The sequence below is a fragment of the Motacilla alba genome, chromosome 2 (genome assembly GCF_015832195.1).
Source record: "Motacilla alba alba isolate MOTALB_02 chromosome 2, Motacilla_alba_V1.0_pri, whole genome shotgun sequence".
Classification (NCBI taxonomy): Eukaryota; Metazoa; Chordata; class Aves; order Passeriformes; family Motacillidae; genus Motacilla; species Motacilla alba.
This window is the reverse complement of record NC_052017.1, coordinates 151,026,407-151,053,799: the sequence shown is the minus strand read 5'-3', so window position 1 is coordinate 151,053,799 and position 27,393 is coordinate 151,026,407. Positions and strand designations below refer to the sequence as shown.

The 27,393-nt window shown below is 46.4% G+C and overlaps 2 protein-coding genes and 1 long non-coding RNA gene across 4 annotated transcripts; 1 reads left to right on the top strand and 2 right to left on the bottom strand.

Moving 5' to 3' along the window:
• Positions 1-351: 351 nt before the first annotated feature.
• On the bottom strand, positions 352-7,200 carry LOC119697886. The gene is made up of 3 exons (XR_005255976.1): positions 6,399-7,200; positions 4,823-4,856; positions 352-438 (listed from the first exon to the last, which is right to left on the bottom strand). It is a non-coding gene; the product is annotated as an uncharacterized LOC119697886 (long non-coding RNA).
• A 48-nt stretch (positions 7,201-7,248) lies between these two features.
• LRRC14 (leucine rich repeat containing 14) lies at positions 7,249-15,288 on the top strand. 2 transcript variants are annotated; one of them, XM_038129915.1, is made up of 4 exons: positions 7,249-7,313; positions 8,170-8,477; positions 10,478-11,107; positions 14,372-15,288. In XM_038129915.1, exons 2-4 carry the CDS (start codon positions 8,185-8,187, stop codon positions 14,934-14,936), a joined length of 1,488 nt encoding a protein of 495 aa, XP_037985843.1. In that variant the 5' UTR covers positions 7,249-7,313; positions 8,170-8,184; the 3' UTR covers positions 14,937-15,288. The 2 variants fall into 2 exon arrangements, with proteins under 2 accessions (XP_037985843.1, XP_037985844.1); XM_038129916.1 differs by lacking the exon at positions 7,249-7,313 and adding an exon at positions 7,751-7,766.
• A 3,970-nt stretch (positions 15,289-19,258) lies between these two features.
• Positions 19,259-26,555, bottom strand: C2H8orf82 (chromosome 2 C8orf82 homolog). The gene is made up of 3 exons (XM_038127969.1): positions 26,292-26,555; positions 25,724-25,772; positions 19,259-19,798 (listed from the first exon to the last, which is right to left on the bottom strand). Exons 1-3 carry the CDS (start codon positions 26,406-26,408, stop codon positions 19,317-19,319), a joined length of 648 nt encoding a protein of 215 aa, XP_037983897.1. The 5' UTR covers positions 26,409-26,555; the 3' UTR covers positions 19,259-19,316.
• Positions 26,556-27,393: the final 838 nt, after the last annotated feature.

Sequence of the window (27,393 nt, the reverse complement as noted above, 5' to 3'; positions counted from 1 at the left end):
TTGGGGCTTTTTTAGGGATTTTTGGGGCGTTTTTTGGGGTTTTTTTAGGTTTTTAGGGATTTTTGGGTGTTTTTTTGGGGCTTTTTTAGGTTTTTAGGGATTTTTTTTAGGTTTTTAGGGATTTTGGGGTTTTTTTGGGGTTTTTTTTAGCTTTTTAGGGATTTTTGGGTGTTTTTTGGGGGCTTTTTTAGGTTTTTAGGGATTTTTTTTTTAGGTTTTTAGGGATTTTGGGGGGATTTTTTTTGGGGTTTTCTGTTTTTTTTTGGTATTTTCGTGCTTTTTTTTGCTCTTTTTCTGTAATCTTTGCTCTTTCTTTCTCCTTTCTGATATTTTCAGTGTGTCTGTCCCTCACCTGCCCCTCCGTGTGTCCGTGCTCCGCTCCCGTCCCCGCAGCTCCGCCCCGGCCGCGCTTCAGCTCCCGGTACTCGCGGTACAGCCCTGGAGGGGAAATCAGGAAAAATTGGGAATTTGGGGAAAAATCGGGGATTTGGGGATAAAAATTTGAGGATTTTTGGGGAAAAATTGGGGAAATTTGGGACAAAAATTGGGGGTTTTTGGGTAAAATTGAGAAATTTGAGAGAAAATTGGGATTTTTCGGGAAAATTCGGAAATTTGGGGGAAAATTTGGCATTTTGGGGTAAAAATTTGGAATTTTTGGGGTTAAAATTGGGGATTTTGGGGGAAAAATTGGGAAAATTGGGATAAAAATTGGGATTTTTAGAGGAAATTTGGGGATTTTGGGGGAAAATTTTTGAATTTTGGGGGAAATTTGGGGACTTTTAGGGGAAATTTGGGGCAAAATTGAGGAATTTTGGGGTTGAAATTGGGAGTTTTAGGGTAAAAATTGGGAATTTTGGGGGGAAAATGGAGAAACTTGGGGAAAAATTTGGGATTTTGGGATAAATAGGGGGTTTTGGGGAAATCTTGAGAAATTTGGGGGGAAATTGGGATTTTGGGGTAAAAATTTGAGATTTTTGGGGGAAATTTGGGGAATAATTGAGAATTTGGGGGTAAAAATTGGGGAAAATTTGGGGATTTTTGGGGGAAAATTGGGGATTTTAGGACAAAAATTTGGAATTTTTGGGGTTCAAATTGATCAATTTTGGGGAAAATTGGAGATTTTGGGGGGAAATTTGGGGTAAAAATTGGGGATTTTTGGGTTAAAATTGAGAAATTTGGGGGAAATTTGGGATTTTGGGGGTAAAAATTTTGAATTTTGGGGTAAATTTGGGGATTTTTGGGGTACAATTAAGGAAATTGGGGGGAAATTGGGATTTTGGGACAAATTTTGGGGATTTTTAGGGTAAAAATTGAGAATTTCAGGGTAAAATTTGGAAATTTGGGGACAAATTGGTTTTTTTGGGGGGAAATTTGGGGATTTTGGGACAAAAGTTTGGAATTTTGGGGGAAATTTGGAATTTTGGGGGGAAATTTGGGGATTTTGGGGGAAATTTTTGAATTTTGGGGTAAAATTGGGATTTTTGGGGGAAACTTGGGGATTTTGGGGAAAAAGTTTGGGAATTTTTGGGGTAAAATTCAGGATTTTGGGAAAAAATTGGGGAAATTTGGGAAAAAATTGGGGATTTTGGGGAAATTTTGGGGGAAATTGGGGGAAAATTGGGGATTTGGGGACAAAAATGTGGAATTTTTGGGGTTAAAATTGGGGATTTTGGGGGAAAAGTTTGGGAAAATTGGGGGGAAATTGGGATTTTGGGGTAAAATTGGGGTAAAATTGAGGATTTGGGGGTAAAATTGGAGGAAATTTGGGGATTTTTGGGGTAAAATTGAGGATTTTGGGAAAAACTGGGGAAATTTGGGAGAAAAATTGTGGATCTTTAGGGGAAATTTTGGGATTTTGGTGTAAATTTGGGATAAATTTTGGGGTAAAATTGAGGACTTGGGGGTAAAATTGGGGGAAATTTGGGACAAAAATTTGGAGATTTCTGGGGTAAAAATTGGGAATTTCTGGGGCAAAAATTCGGATTTTTAGGGGAAATTTTGGGATTTTTCGGGTAAATTTGGGAGCAATTTGGGGGAAATTTGGGGATTTTTGGGGTAAAATTTGGGGATTTTGGGGAAATTTTGGACTTTTTGGGGAAAATTGGGATTTTGGGCCAAAAATTTGGAATTTTTGGGGTTAAAATGGAGAAATTTGGGGAAAATTGGGATTTTGGGGGAAAATTGAGGAATTTTGGGCCAAAAATTTGGGGATTTCTGGGGGAAAACGGAGAAATTTGGGGTGAAATTGGGGATTTTGGGGTAAATTTGGGATTTCTTTGGATTTGGGATTTTGGGATTTTGGGGTAAAATTGGGATAAATTTGGGTTTTTGGGATTTTGGGTAAATTTGGGATTTTTTGGATTTGGGATTTGGGGTAAATTTGGGATTATTTGGGATACATTTGGGATTTTGGGGTAGTTTTGGAATTTTTTGGGATTTGGGATAAATTTGGGATTTGGGGTAAATTTGGGACTTTTTTGGGATTTGGGGAAAATTTTGGGATTTGGGATAATTTGGGGATTTTTGGGGATTTGGGGAAAATTTGGGGTTTTGGGCTAAATTTGGGATTATTTGGGATTTGGGGGAATTTTGGGATTTTTTGGGGTAATTTTGGGATTTTGGGGTAAAATTGGGGTAAATTTGGGATTTTTTTGGGATTGGGGATTTTGGGATTTTGGGGTAATTTTGGGATTTGGGATAAATTTGGCGTTAGTTTGGGATTTTTGGGATTTGAGGTAATTTGGGGATTTTTTAGGGATTTGGGATTTGGGGTAAATTTGGGATTTTTTGGGATTTTGGGTAATTTTGGAAATTTTTGGCATTTGGGATTTGAGGGAATTTTGGGATTTTGGGGTAAAATTGGGATTTTTGGGGTAAATTTGGGGATTTGGGGATAAATTTGGGGTAATTTGAGGACTTTTTGGCATTTGGGATTTTGGAATTCTTTGGGATTGGGGCTTTGGGATAAATTTGGGATAAATTTGGGATTTTTGGGATTTGGGATAATTTGGGTTTTTTGGGATTGGGGATTTGGGGTTTTTTGGGATTCTGGGGTTTGGGATTTGGGGGAATTTTGGGTAATTTTGGGATTATTTGGGATTTGGGGTAAATTTGGGATTTTTTGGAATTCTGGGGTAAATTTGGGATTGTTTGGGATTTGGGGGAATTTTGGGATTGTTTGGGATTGGGGATAATTTGGGGATTTTTGGCTAAATTTGGGATTTTGGGGATTTGGGGTAATTTGGGGATTTTTTTGGGATTTTGGGGTAATTTTGGACTTTTTGGGGAAAATTGGGGATTTTGGACCAAAAATTTGGAATTCTTGGGGTTAAAATTGACGATTTTTGGGGTAAAATTTGGGGATTTTGGGGGGAAAAACTGAGAAATTTGGGGTGAAATTGGGGATTTTGGGGTAAATTTGGGATTTCTTTGGATTTGGGATTTTGGGATTTTTGGGGTATATTTGGGATTTTGGGGGTTTGGGATTTGGGATAAATTTGGGATTTTTTGGGGTAATTTTGGGATTTTGGGGTAAATTTGGGGTAAATTTGGGATTTTTTGGCATTTGGGATTTGGGGTAATTTTAGGATTGTTTGGGATTTGGGATTTTGGGGTAAATTTGGGATTTTTGGGATTTTGGGGTAATTTTGGGATTTGGGATAAATTTGGGGTTAGTTTGGGATTTTTGGCATTGGGATTTGAGGTAATTTGGGGATTTTTTTGGGGATTTTGTGGTAATTTTGGGATTGTTTGGGATTTTGGGGTAATTTTGGAAATTTTTGGCATCTGGCATTTGGGATACATTTGGGATTTTGGGATAAAATTGGGATTTTTTGGGGTAAATTTGGGGATTTTGGGATAAATTTGGGGATTTTTTGGCATTTGGGATTTTTTGGGATTGGGGATTTTTTGGGATTTTGGGGTAAATTTAGGAATTTTGGGTAATTTTGGGGTAATTTGGGGATTTTTGGGGTAAATTTGGGGATTTTGGGGGGTAAATTTGGGGATTTGGGGGAAAATTGAGAATTTTGGGGTAAAATTGGGGATTTTTAGGGGAATTTTTGGGGTTAAAATTTTGAATTTTGGGGTAAATTTGGGATTTTTTGGGGATTTGGGGTAATTTTGGGGTAAATTTTGGGGGTAATTTTGGCATTTTTTGGATTTGGGATAAATTTGGGATTTTTTGGGATTGGGGATTTTGGGATTTGGGGTAAATTCGGGATTTTTTGGGGTTAGGGGGAAATTTTGGGATTTTTTTGGATTTTGGGGCAATTTTGGGATTTTTTGGGGTAAATGTGGGATATTTTGGGATTTGGGATTTGGGGTAAATTTGGGATTTGGGGATAAATTCGGGATTTTTTGGGATTTGGGGAAAATTTTGGGATTTTGGGGATTTTGGGGTAATTTTGGAAATTTTTTGGCATTTGGGATTTGGGATAAATTTGGGATTTTTTGGGATTTGGGATAATTTGGGGATTTTTTTGGATTTTGGGGTAAATTTGGGATTTTTGAGGATTTTGGGGTAATTTTGGAAATTTTTGGCATACATTTGAGATTTTGGGGTAAAATTGGGATTTTTTGGGGTAAATTTGGGGATTTTTGGATAAATTTGGGATAAATTTGGGATTTCTGTGGATTTGGGATTTTTGGGATTTGGGATTTGGGATAATTAGGGTTTTTTTGGGATTGGGGATTTGGGTTTTTTTGGGATTTTGGGGTTTGGGATTTGGGGTAATTTTGGGATTTGGGGTAATTTTGGGGATGTTTTGGGATTTGGGGTAATTTGGGGTAATTTTGGGCTGTTTTGGGGTCGGGCTCTCACTCTGCGTCTCCTCCGGCGCCTCCTCGATGTCGGCCTGGGGGGAAAAATCCCAAAAAAAGAGAAAATTCGGGAATTGGCCCCAAAACTCGGGGACAAAACCTTGGGGCTTTTGGGATTTGGGGTTTTGGGGATTTGGGGTTTTGGGGATTTCAGGGTTTTTTGGGGATTTTGGGATTTTTTGGGGGTTTTTTTTGGAGATTTTAGGATTTTTGTGGGGATTTGGGATTTTTTTGGATGGAAAATTTGGGCTGGGAAGAATTGGATGCTGGGAAATCCCATGGGAAAATTCATGGAGGAGAAAAAAAACCCCAAAACCCCAAAATGACCCCAGACACCCCAAAAACTCCCCAGGACCCCCCTAAAGCGCCCCCCCGAATTCCAGGGAGCCCCTAAAGCACCCCAAAGACCCCCTGAGACCCCAAAACCACCCCAAAAAAAACCCAGGATCCCCCTAAACCAACTCCCCCCACTCCAGGACACCCCTAAATCACCTCAGGAACCCCAAAACAACCCCAAGGACACCCCAAAAACACCAGGACACCCCTAAAGCGACTCTCCCCGCTTCAGGAAACCCCAAAATCATCTCAGGAACCCCAAAATCCCCCCCAAGGACACCCCAAAAACACCAGGACCCCCCTAAAGCAAACCCTCACAATTTTGGGGGCCCAAAAACCACATCCCCCCAGCCAAGGGACGCCCCAAAAAGCCCCAAGACCTCCCCAAAGACCCCCTGAGACCCCAAAAACACCTCAAGGATCCCCTAAAGCACCTCAGGGACACCCCAAAAACCCCAAGACCCCCCTAAGGCAACCCCACTCATTCCAGGCATCCCCTAAAGCACCCCAAAGACCCCCTGAGACCCCAAAACCACCCCAAGGACACCCCAAAAACCCTAAAAGCATCCTGAACCGACTCCCCCCATGTCAGGACCCCCCTAAAGCACCTCAAGGACCCCAAAACCACCCCAGGGACACCCCAAAAGCCCCCTAAAGCAACTGCCCCCACTGCAAGGAGCCCCTAAATCCCTGCAAGGACCTCCTGAGACCCCAAAACGCCCCCCAAAAAAAAAACCCAGAACCTCCCTAAACCAACTCCCCCCACTCAAGGAGACCCCTAAATCATCTCAGGAACCCCAAAACCCCCCCAAGGACACCCCAAAAAACCCCAAGACCCCCCTAAAGCACACCCTCACAATTCTAGTGACCCCAAAACCACCCCAAAGACCCCCAGAGACCCCAAAACCACCCCAAGGACACCCCAAAAACCCCAGGACCCCCCTAAAGCAAACCCTCACAATTTTGGGGGCCCAAAAACCACATCCCCCCAGCCAAGGGACGCCCCAAAAAGCCCCAAGACCTCCCCAAAGACCCCCTGAGACCCCAAAACCACCCCAAGGACACCCCAAAAAACCCTAAAAGCCCCCTAAAGCAACTCCCCCCACTCCAGGGAGCCCCTAAATCATCTCAGGAACCCCAAAGCCACCCCAAGGACACCCCAAAGCCGCCCCCGCCCATCCCCGGGGTTCCCCTCAGCAATCGTCCCCTCACGGTTTCCCACCGCGGCCCCTCAGGAGCACCTGGCTGGGTTTGCGGCGCCGCTCCCGCAGGAATTCCGCTTCCCAGCGCTTCAGCAGCACCTTCAGCTCCTGCTGCCGCTCCATGGCCGCGGGAGCGGGATCGGGACGGGGATCGGGAGCGGGATTTGGGGTCGGGGACCGGGAATTGGGGTCGGGGACCGAGGGAGCCACCGGGGAGACCCCAGAGGCGCCTCAGAGCGAACCTCCCGCTCCCGCCAAGCGCCAGCCAATAGGAAAGCAATGATTAGTGATTGACAGTCGGAGGAGCCAATGGGAATGCAGATCTAGACGTGCCGGCCCTTCTAGCCTTGAACCAATGAGACCTCAATAGAATATTGACAGACAGCTGTATGAACCAATTAAAGGGCAGACTTCAGCCCCTAAGGCGGGTTTAGCTCGCTGATTGGTTGGCATTACGGGCACACACGGAAGTACACATGCCGTACGAGCGGAGGCCATCGGGGGCTGAGTGGGGGGCGCCATGTGGATCGGGGATCGGGATTGGGACCGGGACCAGGAACGGGATTGGGACCGGGACCAAGGACTCGGACCGGGACTTAGAACTGGGACCGGGATTGAGGTCGGAAATTGGGGTCGGGGACCGAGGGAGGCACCGGGGAGACCCCAGAGGCGCCTCAGAGCGAACCTCCCGCTCCCGCCAAGCGCCAGCCAATAGGAAAGCAATGATTAGTGATTGACAGTCAGAGGACCCAATGGGAATGCAGATCTAGACGTGTCCGCCTTTCTAGCCTTGAACCAATGAGACGTCAAAAAAATATTGACAGACAGCTGTATGAACCAATTAAAGGGCAGGCTTCAGCCCCTAAGGCGGGTTTAGCTCGCTGATTGGTTGGCATAACGGGCAAACACGGAAGTACACGTGCCGTACGAGCGGGGGCTGCGGGCGCGCGGGCGGTGAGTGGGGGGCGCCATGTTGGGGGGGGATAGGCATTACGACCGGGTCTAGGAACGGGATTGGGACCGGGACTTGGGTCTGGGACCGGGATTTGGACCGGGATTGAGGTCGGAAATTGGGGTCGGGGACCGAGGGAGGCTCCGGGGGGATCCCAGAGCCGCCTCAGAGGAAACCTTCCACTCCCGCCAAGCGCCAGCCAATAGGAAGGCAGAGACTAGTGAACGACAGTGAGAGCAGCCAATGAGAACGTAGAAGCAGAAGCGCCCGCCCGTCTCGCCTTGAACCAATGAGACTTTAATAAAATATTGACAAACAGCTGTCCGAACCAATTAAAGGGCAGGAGTCAGCCCCTAAGGCGGGTTTAGCTCGCTGATTGGTTGGCACAACGGGCAAACACGGAAGTACACATTCCGTACGAGCCGGGGCCAGCGGGGGCTGCGGGCGGGCGGGCGGTGAGTGTGGGGCGCCATGTTGGGGGGGGCGGCGGCGCGGCCGCTTTTGGGGCTCCCTGAGGGGACTTGGGGTTAATTTGGGGATCCCTGTGGGAATTTCCAGATCCTCGGAGCGGGAATCTTGGATTCCCGTGGGAATTTCCACATCCCCGCGAGGGGTTTGGGATCCCTGTGGGATTTCGGGGTGTCCCGGACCCCCATTTTGGGGAGCGGCCCTGGGGGGGTCCCCTCACAACCGCCGCCATCTTTTCCCGGCTTTTCTTGGGGATGTTCTCGGATTTGAGGCTTCCCTGAATTCTCTGGTTCTCCGTCATCCAAAGCGCCCCAAAATCCCGCCTTTTCTTTGGGATATCCTCGCATTTGGGGTGTTTTTTGGAATTATTTCGTCCTCAAATCCCCGCAGCCCCCCCAAAGCTCCATGGATTCCCTCCTCTTCCTCTGCGCCCGCCGTGTCGTCGCCCATCGCCCTCTTCCCGCCCTTCCCGCCGATCTCCACCCCGTCCTCTTCCAAGCGGCGTTCCTGGATGGAAGACCCCTGGTCCTGCGGGATTTGGTGGCCGCTTGGCCTTTCCCGGTGCTCAACTTCCAGCGGCTCGTGGGGCGCCGGGAGCTGCTCCGCGACCATCCCTGCAAGCTCTGCGTCCAGGCCGTCATCCTGGCCGTGGTGGCGCAGCTCCGGCGGCAGCTGGAAGAGCCCGGACACGACGCCAGGTGGGTTCTGGGCGGCTTTGGGACGGTCGCCGCCTCCGTTCCTACGCTTCCTCCATCCCTTCTCGTGGCTCCCTCTTGGTTTCCATGGTTCCTTCCCATTTTTGATGGTTTCCTCCCATTTTTGATGCTCTCCTCCCGTTTTTGAGGGTTTCTTCCCATTTTTGATGGTTTCTCCCCATTTCTGTTGGATTCCTTCCCATTTTTGATGGTTTCCTCCCATTTCTGATGGTTCCTTCTCGTTTTTGATGGTTCCTTCCCGTTTTTGATGCTCTCCTCCCATTTTTGACGGTTTCTTCCCATTTTTGATGGCTTCCACCCATTTTTGATGGTTCCTTCTCGTTTTTGGTGGTTTCCTCCCATTTTTGATGGTTTCCTCCCGTTTTGGATGGTTTCTCCCCATTTTTGATGGTTTCCTTCCCGTTTTTGATGCTCTCCTCCCATTTTTGAGGGTTTCTTCCCATTTTTGATGGTTTCCTCCCATTTCTGATTGTTTCCTTCCCATTTTTGATGGTTCCTTCCCATTTTTGATGCTTTGTTCCTGTTTTGTTTCCTCCCATTTTTGATGGGTTCCTTCCAATTTTTGATATTTCCTTCCCGTTTTTGATGATTTCTTCCCGTTTTATTTCTTGCCATTTTTGATGGTTTCCTCCTGTTTTTGATGGTTCCTTCCTGTTTTGTTTCTTCCCATTTTTGATGGTTTCTTCCCGTTTCTGATGGTTCCTGTTTTTGATGGTTTCCTCCCGTTTTTGATGGTTTCCTCCTGTTTTCTATGGTTTTTTTCTGTTTTTGATGGTTTCTTGCCATTTTTGATACTTTCTTCTCATTTTGTTTCCTTCTATTTTTGAGGGTTCCTTCCCATTTTTGATGGTTCCTTCCCGTTTTTTGATGGTTTCCTCCCATTTTGATGGCTTCCTCCCGTTTTTGACGGTTCTTTCCCGTTTTTGATGGTACCTTCCTGTTTTTGAGGGTTTCTTGCCATTTTTGAACTTTTCTTTCCATTTCAGATGGTTCCTTCCTTGATGGTTCCTTCCCATTTTTGATGGTTTCCTCCTGTTTTTGATGGTTTCCTCCTGTTTTTGATGGTTCCTTCCTGTTTTGTTTCTTCCCATTTTTCATGGTTTCTTCCCATTTTTTGATGGTTCCTTCCCGTTTTTTTTGATGGTTTCCTCCCATTTTTGATGGTTTCCTCCCGTTTTTGACAGTTCTTTCCCGTTTTTGATGGTACCTTCCTGTTTTTGAAGGTTTCTTGCCATTTTTGAACTTTTCTTTCCATTTTAGATGGTTCCTTCCTTGATGGTTCCTTCCCATTTTTGATGGTTCCTGTTTTTGATGGTTCCTTCTCGCTTTTGATGGTTTCTGGCCATTTTTGATGGTTCCTTCCTTGATGGTTCCCTCCCATTTTTGACGGTTCCTTCGTGCTTTTGATGGTTTCTTCTTGTATTTAACAGTTCCTTCCCATTTTTGATGGAACCGTCCTGGTTTTGATGGTTTCTTCCTATTTTTTGATGGTTTCTTCCCACGTTTGATCATTTCCTTCCCATTTTTGATGGTTTCTTCTTGGTTTTGATCGTTCCTTCCCAGCTTTGATGGTTTCTTCCCATTTTTGATGGTTTTCTCCCATTTTTGATGGTTCCTTCCCATTTTTTGATGGCTCCTTCTTGGTTTTGGTTCTATCTTCCCGTTTCTGATGGTTTCCTTCCCATTTTTGATGGTTTCCTCCTTTTTTTTCATTGTTTCTTCCCACTTTTTATGGCTTCTTCCCATTTTTGATGGTTTCCTCCAGTTTTTCTTTTTTATTTTTGATGGTTTCTTTTTTCTTTTTGATGGTTTCTGCCTCTTTTTGATGGTTCCTTCCATTTTTGATGGTTTCCTGCCACTTTAGATGGTCCCTCCTTGACAGTTCCGTCCTGTTTTTGACGGTTTCCTCCCGTTTTTGACGGTTTCTTCTCGGTTTTGATGGTTCTTCCCCGTTCTTGATGGTTTCCTCCCATTTTTTCCAGCCTGCGCGTGCTGGACCTGACCGGACTCCCGGACTCCACGTCCGGCCGCGCTCCGGACGGGATGAGCGTCTGGTCCGGCACGGTGGCTTTGGCCAAGGCTTGCGTGGAGGTGTCCAAGCACCAGCGGGAATTCCAGAGGCGCGGATCCAAGCGGCACAAAGGCCGCTCCGGAGCCGCCACGGCCGCGGCCGCTCCGCAGCCCCCGGGCGTGGACGTCCACGCCGACCTGTTCGTCAACGGAACGTCCTACGGGATCCTGCGCGACGCGCTCCAGACCGGAGCCGCCGGCCCGCTGCGCCTCAAGTGCCGCGAATTCCAAGCGGAGGAACTCTCGGCGTCCGGGATCGTGGCTCTGTTGGAATCCTTGGATCCGTCCTTCGTGCGGAGGGTCGACCTCCGATTCAACAACTTGGGATTGACCGGGCTCTCGGTGATCCTGCCGCACCTCTCGCGCTTCCCGGAGCTGCGCAGCCTCAAGCTCCAGTACAGCAACGTGGACGTGCGGCGCCCGACGCCGGAATCGGCCATCGGAATCCGCTGCCTGGCCGGGCAGCTGGGAATGCTGCCCAGCCTCCGCGAGCTCAACCTGGGATCCTCCCGGCTCTCCGGGAATCTGCGCCAGATCCTCTGGTGAGTTCCCCACGCGGCGGGGCCCGGCCGGGCCCTCCCCGCGCTCCCGGGGGATTCCCGAGGGTTGGGGATCTTGGGGGTCTTTTCCAGCCTGGGTGGTCCTGTGGTTCCAGGATTTCATCATCCCGATGTTCCCATGATTCCGTTATCCCAGTAGTTCGTGACTCGGTGATTCCATTGTCCCATCATTCCCAGATCCTATTCCTTGGTTCCAGCATTCCCAAAGGTTGCTCTCGATGGTCTCGGTTCCGTGATTTCATTATCCCAATACTCCCACATTCCCATGATTCTGTTATCCCAGTACTTCATGGCTCAGTGATTCCACGATCCCAGAATTCCGTGATCCCAGAACTCTGTGATTCCAAGATTCTCAAAGGCTGAACTTGACAGTCTTGGAGGTGTTTTCCAACCTCAGCGATCCCATAATTCCACTGTTTCATTATCCCAACATTCCCACGATCCCATCATCCCAATATTTACGACTCAATGATTCCATCATCCCATGAATTCAAGATCCCATAATTCCATGATTTCAAGATTCCCAAAGGTTGGGCTTGATGGTCTTGAGCATCTTTTCCAGCCTGAATGATCCGTTGATTTCAGGAATTCCTTATCCCAATGTTCCCATAATCCCATGGTTCCGTTGTCTCAATAGTATACAACTCCATGATTCCGTCATCCCATAATTTCATGATCCCATAATTCCCTGTTCCCCGATTCCCAAGGTTTGGGTTCGATGGTCTTGGAGATCTTTTCCAACCTCAAAGATCCCAGGTTCCCATGATCCCATTATACCAATAGTCCATGACTCCATGATTCCACAACTCTATGATTTCGCAACTCCACGATCCCATAATTCCTTGACTCCAGGATTCCCAAAGGTTGGATTTGATGTACTTGAAGCCTTTTCCAACTTCAATGGCTCCATGACGCCGTAACTCCATGATCCCGTAATTTCATCACTCCCTGATCCCAGAATCCTGATATCCCATGATTCCATAATTCCATAGCTCCATGATCCCAAGACCCCATAACTCCACAATTCCACAATTTCCTGGCTCCTGACCCCATAACTCCACAATTCCACAATTCCCTGGCTCCATGACCCCATAACTCCACAATTCCACGATTCCCTGGCTCCATGACCCCATAACTCCACAATTCCACAATTCCCTGGCTCCATGACCCCATAACTCCGTGATTCTCAAAGATACAGCTGGATGGTCTTGGGGATTTTCCCCAATCTCAGCCATTCCATGATTCCATGGCCACGTAATTCCATGACCTCCTAATCTCATGGATCCACAATTCCATAACTCCATGATCCCATGATCCACAAATGTCAAACTTGGTGTTCTTGGAGACCTTTCCCAACCTGAGTCATTCCATGACCCCGTGATCCCATAATCTGAAAATCCCAGGATTTTCAGATGTCAAACTCGATGTTCTTGGAGCTCTTTCCCGACCTCAGTCATTCCAAAATTCCACAATTCCATGTTTCCATCATTCCATGATTCTCAATTCTTGATTCTGATGTTCTTGGAGACCTTTCCCAACTTCAGTCATTCCACATTTCCATGGCTCTGTCCTCCCATAATTCCATGATTCTCAAACCTTGAACTTGATGGTCTCGAAGATCTTTCCCAACATCAGTGATTCCACAATTCCCTGATTCCCTGACCCCATAATTCCAAAATCCAGGAGTTTTAAAGGTTAAACTTGATGTTCTTGGAGATCTTTCTCAACTTTAGTCATCCCATAATTCCATGGCTCTGTGATCCCATCATTCCATGATTCTCAAACCATGAACTTGATGCTCTTGGAGACCTTTCCCACCCTCAGCCATTCCGTAACTCCGTGACCCCATCATTCCAAAATCCCAGGATTTTCAGAAGTTGAGCTTGATGCTCTTGGAGATCTTTCCCAACCTCAGCCATTCCGTGATTCCTTTATTTAATTCCACAATTCCATGACCCCGCCATCCCATCATTCCATGATTTTCAAAGCTTGACCTTGATGATCTTGAGGATTTTCCCCAATCTCAGCCATTCCATAAATCCGTGATTCCATGACCACGCAACTCCATGATCCCATAATATCATGGATCCACAATTCCATAACTCCATGATCCTCAAATATCAAACTTGGTGTTCTTGGAGACCTTTCCCAACCTGAGTCATTCCATGACCCCGTGATCCCATAATCCCAAAATTCCAGGATTTTCACAGGTCAAACTTGATGTTCTGGGAGCTCTTTCCCGACCTCAGTCATTCCAAAATTCCACAATTTGATTCCACAGGTCCATGATTCTCAAACCTTGACCTTGATGGTGTTGCAGACCTTTCCCACCCTCAGCCATTCCGTAACTCCGTGACCCCATCATTCCAAAACCCCAGGATTTTCAGAGGTCAAACTTGATGCTCTTGGAGACCTTTCCCGACCTCAGTCATTCCGTAATTTGATCCCATCATTCCATGATTCTCAAACCTTGACCTTGGTCTTCTTGGAGCTCTTTCCCAACCTCAGTCATTCCAAAATTCCACAATTTGATTCCACAGTTCCATGATCCCATCATTCCATGATTCTCAGACCTCAATTCTGATGATCTTCGAGATCTTTCCCAAATTCAGTCATTCCACATTTCCATGGCTCTGTCCTCCCATAATTCCATGATTCTCAAACCTTGACCTTGATGGTCTCGAAGATCTTTCCCAACATCAGTGATTCCACAATTCCCTGATTCCGTGACCCCATAATTCCAAAATCCAGGAGTTTTAAAGGTTAAACTTGGTGTTCTTGGAGATCTTTCTCAACTTCAGTCATCCCATAATTCCATGGCTCTGTGATCCCATCATTCCATGATTCTCAAACCATGAACTTGATGTTCTTGGAGACCTTTCCCCAGTCTCAGCCATTCCATGACCCCGTGATCCCATAATCCCAAAATCCCAGGATTTTCACAGGTCAAACTCGATGCTCTTGGAGATCTTTCCCAACCTCAGCCATTCTATAATTTGATCCCATCATTCCATGATTCTCCAACCTTGACCTTGATGTTCTTGGGGACTTTTCCCACCCTCAGTCATTCCATAATTTGATCCCGTCATTCCATGATTCTCCAACCTTGACCTTGATGTTGCTGGAGACCTTTCCCACCCTCAGCCATCCCAGGGATGCAATCCCGGCTCTCGTTCCCCACACTTCCCCCACCAATCCCAACAAATCCTCCCCGGGGCCTCACCTCTCCCTTTTCCCTCCCGCCAGCGACCTCCAGGCTCCGTTGGAAAGCTTGGAATTGGCCTTCTGCTCCCTGGTTCCCGCCGACCTCGCCTTCCTCTCCCAAAGCTTCCACGCTCCGGCCCTCAAAAGGTTGGATCTGAGCGGCCACGACTTCTCCCAAGGCCTCCTGGAGCCGCTCCGGCTGCTCCTGGAGGAAACCTCGGCCTCGCTGCTGCACCTGGATCTCATGGAATGCCGCATGGCCGACTCCCACCTGGACGCGCTGCTGCCCACGCTGCGGCGCTGCTCCCGCCTGCGCTTCCTGGGACTCTACGGCAATTCCCTGTCCACGGCCGCGCTCAAGGATCTGCTCCAGAAAACCTTGGAGCTGCCCGACCTCCACCTGGTGGTGTATCCCTTCCCCGTGGATTGCTACAAGCCGGAGCCGCCCTCGGAATCCGCTTGGAATTTTGAGGAACCCGTGGACGAGGAACTTCTGGCGGCGGCCGACGCCGAGTTTTCCCAACTTTTGGCCGATTCTGGGAGAACCGACCTCGTCTGGACTTCCAACCCCTACGGCCACCAAACCTTGGACTTCTTCTCCTTGTGATTCGGGAAAAGCGCCGCCGCCTCCTTCCCGAAATCCCAGAGTTTTCCGCCCCATCCCGGTGTTTTTCCGCCTCATCCCGGTGTTTTTTCCCTGAATTTCGGTGCTTTTCTGCCTGGTTTTTATGGTTTTCCTCCTCATCCTGATGTTTCGTGTCCTGTTTTAGGATTTCTCCTCCCCATCCCCGTGTTTTTCCCCCTCATCCCGATATTTTGCCCATTTTGGTGCTTTCCCGCCCCAACCCCAAAGTTTTTTCCCGGAACTTTTATTGCCACATCCGGAGGGAAGAAGCCTCTGAGTGCCTTCCATTCCCGTGGGACAATATTAATTATGAAATAAATATTAATTAATTATTCATCAGCAATTAATTGTTAATTATTAAGGTGCTACCACCCGAATTCTATCCAAATCCCTCATCCCAAATCTCGAATCCATCATCCCAAATCCTTCATCCCAAATTCCCAAACCCTTCATCCCAAATACCCGAATCCTTCATCCCCCAAATTCTTCATCCCAAATCCCTCATCCCAAATACCCGAATCCTTCGTCCCCCAAATCCTCTATCCCAAATTCCCAAATTCTTCATCCCAAGTCTCCAAATCCTTGATCCAAAGTTCCCAATCCCTCCCAAATCCTTCATCCCAAATCCCCCAAATCCTTCATCCCAAATCCCCAAACCCTTCATCCCAAATCCTTCATCCCAAGTCCCCAGACCCTTCATCCCAAATCCCCAAATCCTCCATCCCAAATTCCCAAATCCTTCATCCCAAATCCCCAAATCCTTCATCCCAAATTCCCCAATCCCTCCCAAATCCTTCATCCCAAGTCCCCAAATCCTTCATCCCAAGTCCCCAAATCCTTCATCCCAAATCCCCCAAATCCTTCATTCCAAATCTTCCATCCCAAATCCCCAAACCCTTCATCCCACATTCCCGAATCCTTCGTCCCCCAAACCCTTCATCCCAAATCCCTAAACCCTTCATCCCAAATTCCCAAATTCCCTATCCCAAATCTCCAAATCCTTCATCCCAAATCCCCAAATCGTCCATCCCAAATCCCTAAACCCTTCATCCTAAATCTCCCAAATCCCCAAATCCTCCATCCCAAATCCCCAAATCCATCATCCCAAACCCTCCATCCCAAATTCCCAAATCCCCAAACCCTTCATCCCAAATCCCCAAATCCATCATCCCAAATCCCCAAACCCATCATCCCAAATCCCCCATCCCAAATTCCGAAATCCTTCATCCTAAATCCTTCATCCCAAATCCTCAAATCCTTCATCCCAAATCCTTCATCCCAAATCCCCAAATCCTTTATCCAAAGTTCCCAAATCCTTCATCCCAAATTCCCCAATCCCTCCCAAATCCCCAAAACCTTCATCCTAAATCCCCAAACCCTTCATCCCAACTCCCCAAATCCTTCTTCCCAAATCGCCCAAATCCCCAAATCCTTCATCCCAAATCCCCAAACCCTTCATCCCAAATCCCCAAATCCTTCATCCCAAATCCATCATCCCAAACCCTTCATCCCAAATCCCCAAATCCACAAACCCTTCATCCCAATTCCTCCATCCCACATCCCCAAACTCTTCATCCCAAGTTCCCAAATCCTAAATCCCCAAACCCTTCATCCCAAATCCATCATCCCAAATTCCCAAACCCTTCATCCCAAATCCATCATCCCAAATTCCCAAACCCTTCATCCCAAATTCCGAAATTCCCCATCCCACATCCCCAAACTCTTCATCCCAAATCCTCCATCCCAATTCCTTCATCCCAAATCCCCCAAATCCATCATCCCAAATCCCAAACCCTTCATCCCAAATCCCCAAATCCTCCATCCCAAATTCCCAAATCCTTCATTCCAAATCCTCCATCCCAAATCCCCAAATGTTTTGTCCCCCAAATGCGTTATCCCAAATTCCCAAATCCCAAATCTCTAAATTCTTGATCCAAAGTTCCCAAATCCTTCATCCCAAATTCCCCATCCCACATCCCCAAACTCATCATCCCAAGTTCCCAAATCCATCATCCCAAATCCCCAAATCCTTTATCCAAAGTTCCCAAATCCTCCATCCCAAATTCCCAAATTCTCCATCCCAAATCCCCAAACCCTTCATCCCAAATCCCCAAATCCTTCATTCCAAATCCTCCATCCCAAACCCTTCATCCCAAATCCCCAAATCCTCCATCCCAAATCCCCAAACCCTTCATCCCAAATTCCCAAATCCTTCAAACCAAATCCCCAAATCCTTCAAACCAAATCCCCAAATCCTTCATCCCAAACCCTTCATCCCAAACCCTTCATCCCAAATTCCCAAATCCTTCAAACCAAATTCCCAAATCCTTCAAACCAAATCCCCAAACCCTTCATCCCAAATCCCCAAATCCTCCATCCCAAATCCCCAAACCCTTCATCCCAAATTCCCAAATCCTTCATCCCAGATCCCGAACCCTTCATCCCAAATACCCAAATCCTTCGTCCCACAAATCCTCTATCCCAAATTCCCAAATTCTTCGTCCCAAGTCTCCAAATCCTTGATCCAAAGTTCCCAAATCCTCCATCCCAAATCCCCCAAATCCTTCATTCCAAATCCTCCATCCCAAATTCCCAAATTCTTCATCCCAAATCCCCCAAACCCTTCATCCTAAATCCCAAGATCCTTCATCCCAAATCCTTCATCCCAAATTCCCAAATTCTTCATCCCATGTCTCCAAATCCTTGATCCAAAGTTCCCAAATCCCCCATCCCAAATCCCCAAATCCTCCATCCCAAATTCCCCAATCCCTCCCAAATCCTTCATCCCAAATCCCCAAACCCTTCATCCCAAATCCCCAAATCCTTCATCCCAAATCCCCCAAATCCTTCATTCCAAATCCTCCATCCCAAATCCCCAAACCGTTCATCCCAAATCCCCAAATCCTTCAACCCAAAATCCCAAATCCTTCATCCCAAATCCCCCAAATCCTTCATCCCAAATCCTTCATCCCAAATCCCCAAACCCTTCATCCCAAGTTCCCAAATCCTTCATCCCAAATACCCGAATCCTTCGTCCCCCAAATCCTTAATCCCAAATTCCCAAATTCTCGAATCCCAAATCTCCAGATTCTTGATCCTAAGTTCCCAAACCCCTCATCCCAAATTCTCCAACCCCTCCCAAACCCTTCATCCCAAATCCCCAAACCCTCCATCCCAAATCCCCAAACCCTTCATCCCAAATCCTTTATCCTTCATCCCAAACCCTCCATCCCAAATCCCCAAACCCTTCATCCCAAATTCCCAAATTCCCCATCCCACATCCCCAAACTCTTCATCCCAAATCCTCCATCCCAATTCCATAATCCCAAATCCCCCAAATCCTTCATCCCAAACCCTTCATCCCAAATTCCCAAATCCTTCATCCCAAATTCCCCAATCCCTCCCAAATCCCCAAATCCTTCATCCCAACTCCCCAAATCCTTCATCCCAAATTCCCAAATCCTTCATCCCAAATTCCCCAATCCCTCCCAAATCCCCAAATCCTCCATCCCAACTCCCCAAACCCTTCATCCCAAATTCCCAAATCCTTCAAACCAAATTCCCAAATCCTTCAAACCAAATTCCCAAATCCTTCACCCCAAATCCCCCAAATCCTTCATCCCAAATTCCCCAAACCCTTCATCCCAAACCCTTCATCCCAAATGCCCCATCCCAAATCTCAAAATGCATCATCCCAAATCCTTCATCCCGAATTCCCAAATCCTTCATCCCAAATCCTCCATCCCAAATTCCCAAATCCCCAAACCCTTCATCCCAACTCCCCAAATCCTTCATCCCAAATCCCCAAACCTTCATCCCAAATCCCCAAACCCTCCATCCCAAATCCCCAAACCCTTCATCCTTCATCCCAAATCCCTCATCCCAAATCCATCCCAAATCCCCAAACCCTTCATCCCAAATCCCCAAACCCTTCATCCTTCATCCCAAATCCCTCATCCCAAATCCATCCCAAATCCCCAAACCCTTCATCCCAAATCCCCAAACCTTCATCCCAAATCCCCAAACCATCCCATCTCCCGACCCCGCATCGAGCGACCGACAGAGCGGCTTCCCCCCTTTTTTCCCGGGAATTTCCCGGGAAAACCGCGGCGTTCCCCTGCCTGGAACTTTGGGGCCGCTCGGATTCCTCGGCGATCCCTCGGGAATTCCCGTTTTTTCCAGGGGAATAATCGGGAATTTCACCTCGTTAAAGAACAACTGAGATTCCCGGGAATTTTCGGGATGAGGAAAAAGGGGAATTGGGAAGGGGAAACGCTTCCTCAAATTAATTATTTAACCCCAAATTAATTCTGAATTAATTTAATGACGGCGGGAACGCGTCGTTTGCGATTTCCGGGGCGTTTAAGACGCGGGAATCGCCGCTTCGGCCTCCCATCCCGATTTTTCCGCCCGCAAGATTCCCAAAATTTCCCCGGAGAGCCGATACTCCCTCCCTCTCCAGGTGAAATGCGTCGGGGGATTTTCGGGCCCGTCCCGGAAGCCGAACCCCGAGCTCAACTCTTGGGCCAACGCCGAACGCACCAAACCGACGCCGCCGACCTTCTCCGGCGCCGGGTGGTAAAGGCGCCCGTTTTCCGGGAATACCGCCAGCATTCCCGGCCGGAACGGCACCGTCAGCTCGGAGCCGCCGCCGCAGTAGGACAGGACGGGATCGGGATCGCCGCGGGAGCCGGGAAGGATTTGGGTGAAAACCACGGGGAGGTCGGAGCAGCGCAGGAAATTGCGCTCGCGGCCGCAGCGCGACACGAAGGGGAAGAGCGCGCGGTAGCGCCCGCCGCGGTTCCGCTCCAGGTGCCGGAAGAAGAAGGAAAGGAATTTGACATCTGGGGAGAGAATTTGGGGATCAGCGATGGGGATTTTGGGGTTACGAGGTTTTTTGGGGGGTTTTTAGGGGTTTTTTTGGCATTTTTTGGGGGTTTTTTTGGCGTTTTTTTGGTGTTTTTATGGCATTTCTTGAAGTTTTTCCAATGGTTTTTTGGGTTTTTTGAAGGCTTTCCATTGGTTTTTGGGGTTTGTTTTTGGTGGTTTCTGTGCTGGCTTTTTGGGTTCTTCCATTGTGTTTTTGGGGATTTTTAGGGGGTATTCCGGTGGGTTTTGGGGTTTTTTTTGGGTTTTTCCCAGGTTTTTTTGGGGATTTTTGGGGTTTTTCCAATGGAATTTTGGCATTTCTTTGGCGTTTTTCCAGTGTCTTTTTGAGCTCTTTTGGGGTATTTTTTTAGAGGTTTTCATGGTGGTTTTGGGGTTTTTCCAGTGTCTTTCTGGGTTATTTTGGGGTATTCCCGGTTGGTTTTTTTTGGTGGTTCTCATGAAGGGTTTTTTGGGTTTTCTGGGAATTTTCGGGATGAGGCAGAAGAGGAACGGGAAGCGCTCGCGGCAGCGCCCGCCGCGGTTCCGCTCCAGGTGCCGGAAGAAGAAGGAAAGGAATTTGACGTCTGGGGGGAGAATTTGGGGATCAGCGATGGGGATTTTGGGGTTTTTTGAGGATTTTTTAGGGTTTTTTTGGGCTTTTTTTGGTGTTTTTATGGCATTTCTTGAAGTTTTTCCGATGGTTTTTTGGGGTTTTTTGAAGGCTTTCCAGTGGTTTTTGGGGTTTTTTTGGGTGGTTTTTGTGCTGGTTTTTTTTGGGGTTTTCCATTGAGGTTTTGGGGATGTTTAGGGGGTTTTCTGATAGTTTTTTGGGGTTTTTTTGGGGCTTTTTTGGGGGGTTTTTCCAATGGAATTTTGGCGTTTCTTTGGCGTTTTTCCAGCGTCTTTTTGGAACTTTTGGGGCTTTTTTTGAGGATTTTCCAGTGCCTTTTTGGGGTTTTCCCGGTGTCTTTTTTGGGTTTTTCTTGTTGGTTTTTTTTGGTGGTTTTCATGAAGGTTTTTTTGGGTTTTCTGGGAATTTTATGGATGAGGCAGAAGAGGAACGGGAAGCGCTCGCGGTAGCGCCCGCCGCGGTTCCGCTCCAGGTGCCGGAAGAAGAAGGAAAGGAATTTGACGTCTGGGGGGAGAATTCGGGGATCAGCGATGGGAATTTGGGGGTTACGAGGTTTTTTGGGGGGTTTTAGGGGTTTTTTTGGCATTTTTTTGGTGTTTTTTTGGTGTTTTTATGGCCTTTCTTGAAGTTTTTCCAATGGTTTTTTGGGTTTTTTGAAGGCCTTCCAGTGGTTTTTGGGGTTATTTTTTGGTGCTTTTTGTGCTGGATTTTTTGGGTTCTTCTGTTGTCATTTTGGGGATCTTTAGGGGGTTTTCTGATAGTTTTTTGGGGTTTTTTTGGGGGTTTTTTTGGGTATTTTCGGGGATTTTTCCAGTGGTATTTTGGCGTTTCTTTGGCATTTTCCGTTGTCTTTTTGGGTCTTTTGGGGTTTCTTTTGAGGATTTTCCAGTGCCTTTTTGGGGTTTTCCCGGTGTAGTTTTGGGGTTTTTCCAGTTGGTGTTTTTTGGTGGTTTTCATGAAGTTGTTTTTGGGTTTTCTGGGAATTTTCGGGATGAGGCAGAAGAGGAACGGGAAGCGCTCGCGGCAGCGCCCGCCGCGGTTCCGCTCCAGGTGCCGGAAGAAGAAGGAAAGGAATTTGACGTCTGGGGGGGAGAATTCGGGGATCAGCGATGGGGATTTTGGGGTTTTTTGAGGAATTTTTAGGGTTTTTTTGGGCTTTTTTTGGGGTTTTTTTGGTGTTTTTATGGCATTTCTTGAAGTTTTTCCGATGGTTTTTTGGGTTTTTTGAAGGCTTTCCAGTGGTTTTTGGGGTTCTTTTTTGGTGGTTTCTGTGCTGGATTTTTTGGGTTCTTCCGTTGTCTTTTTGGGGCTCTTTAGGGGGTTTTCTGATAGTTTTTTGGGGTTTTTTGGGGTTTTTTTTGGGTATTTTTGGGGTTTTTCCAATGGTATTTTGGCGTTTCTTTGGCGTTTTTCCAGCATCTTTTTTGGGTTTTTTTTGAGGATTATCCAGTGCCTTTTTGGGTTTTTTTCTGGTGTATTTTTGGGGTTTTCCTTGTTGGTTTCTTTTGGTGGTTTTCATGAAGGTTTTTTTGGGTTTTCTGGGAATTTTAGGGATGAGGCAGAAGAGGAACGGGAAGCGCTCGCGGCAGCGCCCGCCGCGGTTCCGCTCCAGGTGCCGGAAGAAGAAGGAAAGGAATTTGACGTCTGGGGGGAGAATTCGGGGATCAGCGATGGGAATTTGGGGGTTACGAGGTTTTTTGGGGGGTTTTAGGGGTTTTTTTGGTGTTTTTTTGGTGTTTTTATGGCATTTCTTGAAGTTTTTCCAATGGTTTTTTGGGTGTTTTGAAGGTCTTCCAGTGGTTTTTGGGGTTTTTTTGGTGTTTTTTGTGCTGGTTTTTTGGGTTCTTCCGTTGTCTTTTTGGGGATGTTTAGGGGGTTTTCTGATAGTTTTTTGGGGTTTTTTTGGGGCTGTTTTGGGGTTTTTTTGGGGGGTTTTTCCAATGGAATTTTGGCGTTTCTTTGGCGTTTTTCCAGCGTCTTTTTGGAACTTTTGGGGGTTTTTTTGAGGATTTTCCAGTGCCTTTTTGGGGTTTTCCCGGTGTAGTTTTGGGGTTTTTCCAGTTGGTGTTTTTTGGATGGTTTTCATGAAGTTGGTTTTGGGTTTTCTGGGAATTTTCGGGATGAGGCAGAAGAGGAACGGGAAGCGCTCGCGGCAGCGCCCGCCGCGGTTCCGCTCCAGGTGCCGGAAGAAGAAGGAAAGGAATTTGACGTCTGGGGGGAGAATTCGGGGATCAGCGAAGGGGGTTTGGGGGGTTTTTGGGGTTTTTTTAGGTTTTTTTTTGGGTTTTTTTGGTGTTTTTATGGCCTTTCTTGAAGTTTTTCCGATAGTTTTTTGGGGTTTTTTGAAGGCTTTCCAGTGGTTTTTGGGGTTCTTTTTTGGTGGTTTTTGTGCTGGATTTTTGGGGTTCTTCCGTTGTCTTTTTGGGGATCTTTAGGGGGTTTTCTGATAGTTTTTTTGGGGTTTTTTTGGGGATTTTTCCAGTGGTATTTTGGGGTTTCTTTGGGGTTTTTCCGGTGTCTTTTTGGAGTCTTTTGGGGTTTTTTTGAGGTTTTTGTGGTGGTTTTTGTGCTTTCTCCAGGAATTTTTTTTGGTGTTTTTTTGGTGTTTTTTTGGAGTTTTTATGGCCTTTCTTGAAGTTTTTCCGATGGTTTTTTGGGGTGTTTATTCGCAGTATTCTTGGGTTTTTTGAAGGCTTTCCAGTGGTTTTTGGGTGTTTTTGGGTGTTTTTTGTGCTGGTTTTTTTGGGTTCTTCCGTTGGTTTTTTTGGGATCTTTAGGGGGTTTTCTGATGGTTTTTTGGGGCTTTTTTGGGGTTTTTTTCAGTGTTTTATTTTTTTCCCCCAGTTTTTTTGGGTGTTTTTTGGGGATTTTTCCAGTGGTATTTTGGGGGTTTCTTTGTGGTTTTTCCAGTGTCTTTTTGGAGTCTTTTGGGGTTTTTTTTTGAGGTTTTTGTGGTGGTTTTTGTGCTTTCTCCATGAGGTTTTTTTGAGGTTTTTTGTGGACTTTTTTGGGGTTTTTTGGGGGTTTTTTTTGGTGTTTTTATGGAGTTTTTATGGCCTTTCTTGAAGTTTTTCCGATGGTTTTTTGGGGTGTTTATTTGCAGTATTTTTGGGTTTTTTGAAAATTTTCCAGTGGTTTTTGGGGTTTTTTAGGTATTTTTTTTTCCCGTGGTTCTTTGCAGTTTCTTCGGGGTTTTCCCAGGTTTTTATGGGAATCTTTGGGGTTTTTTGGGGGGGATTTTGTGCTGGTTTTTGGGATTTTTTTTGTTTGTTTTTATTCTATTTTTTGGTGCATTCCGTTTTCTTTTTTGGGCATTTTCAGAGCATTTTTCCAGGGGTTTATTGGGGTTTTTTAGTTTTTTTTCCCGTGGTTCTTTGCAGTTTCTTCGGGGTTTTCCCAGGTTTTTATGGGAATCTTTGGGGTTTTTTGATGGGAATTTTGTGGGTTTTTATGGGATTTTTTTGTTTGTTTTTATTCTATTTTTTGGGTCTTTCCGTTTTCTTTTTTGGGTATTTTCAGAGCATTTTTCCAGGGTTTTTTTGGGGCTTTTTAGGGTTTTTTTCCCGTGGTTCTATGCAATTTCTTCGGGGTTTTCCCAGGTTTTTATGGGAATCTTTGGGTTTTTTTGGGGGGGATTTTGTGGGGTTTTTTTGGGATTTTTTTGTTTGTTTTTATTCTATTTTTTGGTGCATTCCGTTTTCTTTTTTGGGTATTTTCAGAGGATTTTTCCAGAGGTTTTTTGGGGGTTTTTAAGGGTTTTATTCCCCGTGGTTCTTTGCAGTTTCTTCGGGATTTTTCCAGGTTTTTATGGGAATCTTTGGGGTTTTTTTGGGTGGAATTTTGTGCTGTTTTTGGGATTTTTTTTGTTTGTTTTTATTCTATTTTTTGGGTCATTCTGTTTTCTTTTTTGGGAATTTTCAGAGCATTTTTCCAGTGTTTTTTTTGGGATTTTTAGGGTTTTTTTCCCTGTGGTTCTTCGCAGTTTCTTTGGGGTTTTTCCAGGTTTTCATGGGAATCTTTGGGGTTTTTTGGGGGGGATTTTGTGGGGTTTTTTTTGGGATTTTTTTGTTTGTTTTTATTCTATTTTTTGGGTCATTCCCTTTTCTTTTTTGGGCATTTTCAGAGCATTTTTCCAGAGGTTTTTTGGGGTTTTTTAAGGGTTTTTTTCCTGTGGTTCTTCGCAGTTTCTTCGGAGTTTTCCCAGGTTTTTATGGGAATCTTTGGGGTTTTTTGATGGGAATTTTGTGGTGTTTTTATGGGATTTTTTTGTTTGTTTTTATTCTATTTTTTGGGTCATTCCGTTTTCTTTTTGGGGGATTTTCAGAGGATTTTTCCAGGGGTTTTTTAAGGTTTTTTTCCCGTGGTTCTTCGCAATTTCTTTGGGATTTTTCCAGGTTTTTATGGGAATCTTTGGGGTTTTTTGGGGGGGGATTTTGTGGGTTTTTTGGGGATTTTTTTTTTGTTTCTTATTCAATTTTTTTGGGTCATTCCGTTTTCGTTTTTTTGGGCATTTTCAGAGGATTTTTCCAGTGGGTTTTTTTGGGTTTTTTAAAGGTTTTTTTTCCTGTGGTTCTTCGCAGTTTCTTTGGGATTTTTCCAGGTTTTTCTGGGAATCTTTGGGGTTTTTTGGGGGGGATTTTGTGAATTTTTTTTTTAATTTTTTGGGGTTTTTTTTTTGTGGTTTTTCTGACCATTTTCTCATATTTTTCGGGCCATTTCTGTTTTTCTTCCCGCATATTTTCAAGTTTTTGTGGTGTTTTTTTCCATTTTTATGACTTTTTCCCCGTGGTTTTTGGGGTTTTTTGGGTACTTTTCCCAGTGGTTTTTTTATTTTTTTTTAGGGTTTTTTGGATGTTTTTTGGGATTTTTTTTTTGGGTTTTCCGGGATCTTTTTGGGGTTTTTGTGGCATTTTTTTGGGGGGAATTTTATGGGAAGAATTGGGAAGGGGAAATACTTCCTAACAATGAATATTTAAAATTTAAAACTCCTTTCTTCATTAACTAATTAGGGAACTGCTTCATTAATTCGGGATTCAATAATTAGGGAGTGTAACAACTGAGGAAATGATTAATGAATCGGGGAACGAGCAATTAATGAGCTATCAATATGCAAATTAGGGGGTCCCACCTTTCCCAAGGCTCAACCCTCCCTCAAATTAAGGATTAAATCCTAATTAAGGCCCCAATCCCAATTAATAACCAAACCCTAATTAATATTCAGCTGCAAACTAACAAGGGGGATAATTAATTAGCATAATTAGGGCGGTACCTTTGAAGCAGGTGACGAAGTTCTTGACTTTGGTGTCATCCAGGAAAAGCTGAGGAAAAAGCGGGAAAAAAGCCTCAAAACGCTCAAATTTTCCCCCAAAACCCCGGGATTTTTCTCTGGGATGGGTTTGGGATCTGTCCTGGATCCTTGTGGGGTTTTTTTAGGGGGATCCAGCTGGGATTTGCCCGGGGATTTTGGGGGATTTTTTGGGAATCTGCTCTGAGTCCACTGAAAGGTTTTTTTTTGGGATTCCTTTGGAATCTGAGTGGGATTTGTCTGGGATCTGGCCAGGATCCAGCTGGGATTTGTGTGGGATTTATCTGGGTTTAATCGGGGTTTAATCTGGAATTCTTTTGGGATCTGAGCAGGATCCTCCCGGGTTTTACCTGGGATCCATCCTGGATCCTCCCGGGTTTTACCCGGGATCCATCCTTGATCAACCCGGATCCTCCCTGCGATTTTTTTCGGGATCTGCCCAGAATCCTGGCGGGATTTGTTCCCCAGAACCCCCTCCCGACCCCCCCACCCTTATCGATCCCTTATCGATCCCTTATCGATTCCCCCTCACCTGCCCCTGGTGATCCACGTAATAAAAATACTCGCGGATTCCAGGCCCCGGCCGCTGCCCCTGTTGGTACAGGAGCCCCGGGGGCGAGCAGAGCCGCAGCACCGCCCCCGCCCTCATCGCGACAGCGACCGGCGACCCCCGACACGGCCGGGCCACCTCCCTGTCGCGACAGGCGACAGCGACGGCCGCGCCACCGGCGCCACCCGGAAGCGGCCGCCTGGGGGACCGCAATGTGGGGGCACCTCGGCTGGTGCGGCGGTGAAAAGGGTCCGGGGGGAAACGGAAGCGGAAAGAGAAGGGCCGGGGGGGGTGTCCCACCGCTATAAGGGATCCTATAGATCTCCAGATCCTATAGAATCCCTCTAGAGAGTGCCAGAAATTGTCTATAGGCGCTCAGAGCCCTGTAGAAGCTCAGAGATCCCATAAAAGCACCCTATAGGCCTGCGCGCCCTCATAGATCCGCTCTAGGTGCGCCCCCCCACGGCGGCTTCCCGCCATTTTGCCCTCAGGGCCCTCAGGGCCGCAGAGGCGCCGGGAAAAGCTCCGGGATGAGGGAAAAAGTTGGAAAATGAGGCGGAAAAATCTCGGGCTGAGGGAAAAAACACCGGGATGAGGTAGAAAAGCGCCTGGGATGGGGTGGAGAAATAGCGGGATGAGGGGGGAATGTAAAGGGATGAGGGGGAGAAGTGGAAAATGAGGGGGGAAAGTGGAAAGTGAGGGGGGAAAACGACAAAATGAGGGGGAAAATATCGGGATGAGGGGGAAAAACACCAAAATGAGGGGGGGAAAACACTGGGATGAGGGGAAAATTCCAAAATCGGGTGAAAATAAAAAAAAAATAAGGGGGAAAACTACCAGGATGAGGGGAAAGAGCACTGAAATGAGGTAAAAACCCAACAAAATGAGGTGGAAAAACACTGGGGTGAGGCAAAAAAATATGAAAATGAGATGGGGAAACACTGTGATGAGGGGAAATTACTGGGATAAGGGGAAAAATACCAAAATGATGGAGAAATCTGAGGGGATAAGGCCCAAAACACCAAAATGAGGTGGAAAAAATATCAAAATGATGCGGAAAAACGACAGAATAAGGCCCAAAATA

Bases quoted from the DNA above. Each gene is read 5' to 3' on its own strand.
- LRRC14 (XM_038129915.1), top strand. From the start codon at position 8,185: ATGGATTCCCTCCTCTTCCTCTGCGCCCGCCGTGTCGTCGCCCATCGC. The intron at 8,478-10,477 runs GTGGGTTCTGGG...CATTTTTTCCAG, and splicing joins GAGCCCGGACACGACGCCAG to CCTGCGCGTGCTGGACCTGA. The intron at 11,108-14,371 runs GTGAGTTCCCCA...CCCTCCCGCCAG, and splicing joins AATCTGCGCCAGATCCTCTG to CGACCTCCAGGCTCCGTTGG.
- C2H8orf82 (XM_038127969.1), bottom strand. From the start codon at position 26,408: ATGAGGGCGGGGGCGGTGCTGCGGCTCTGCTCGCCCCCGGGGCTCCTG. The intron at 25,773-26,291 runs GTGAGGGGGAAT...CTTTTTCCTCAG, and splicing joins ACGTGGATCACCAGGGGCAG to CTTTTCCTGGATGACACCAA. The intron at 19,799-25,723 runs GTACCGCCCTAA...TTCTCTCCCCAG, and splicing joins CTTCGTCACCTGCTTCAAAG to ATGTCAAATTCCTTTCCTTC.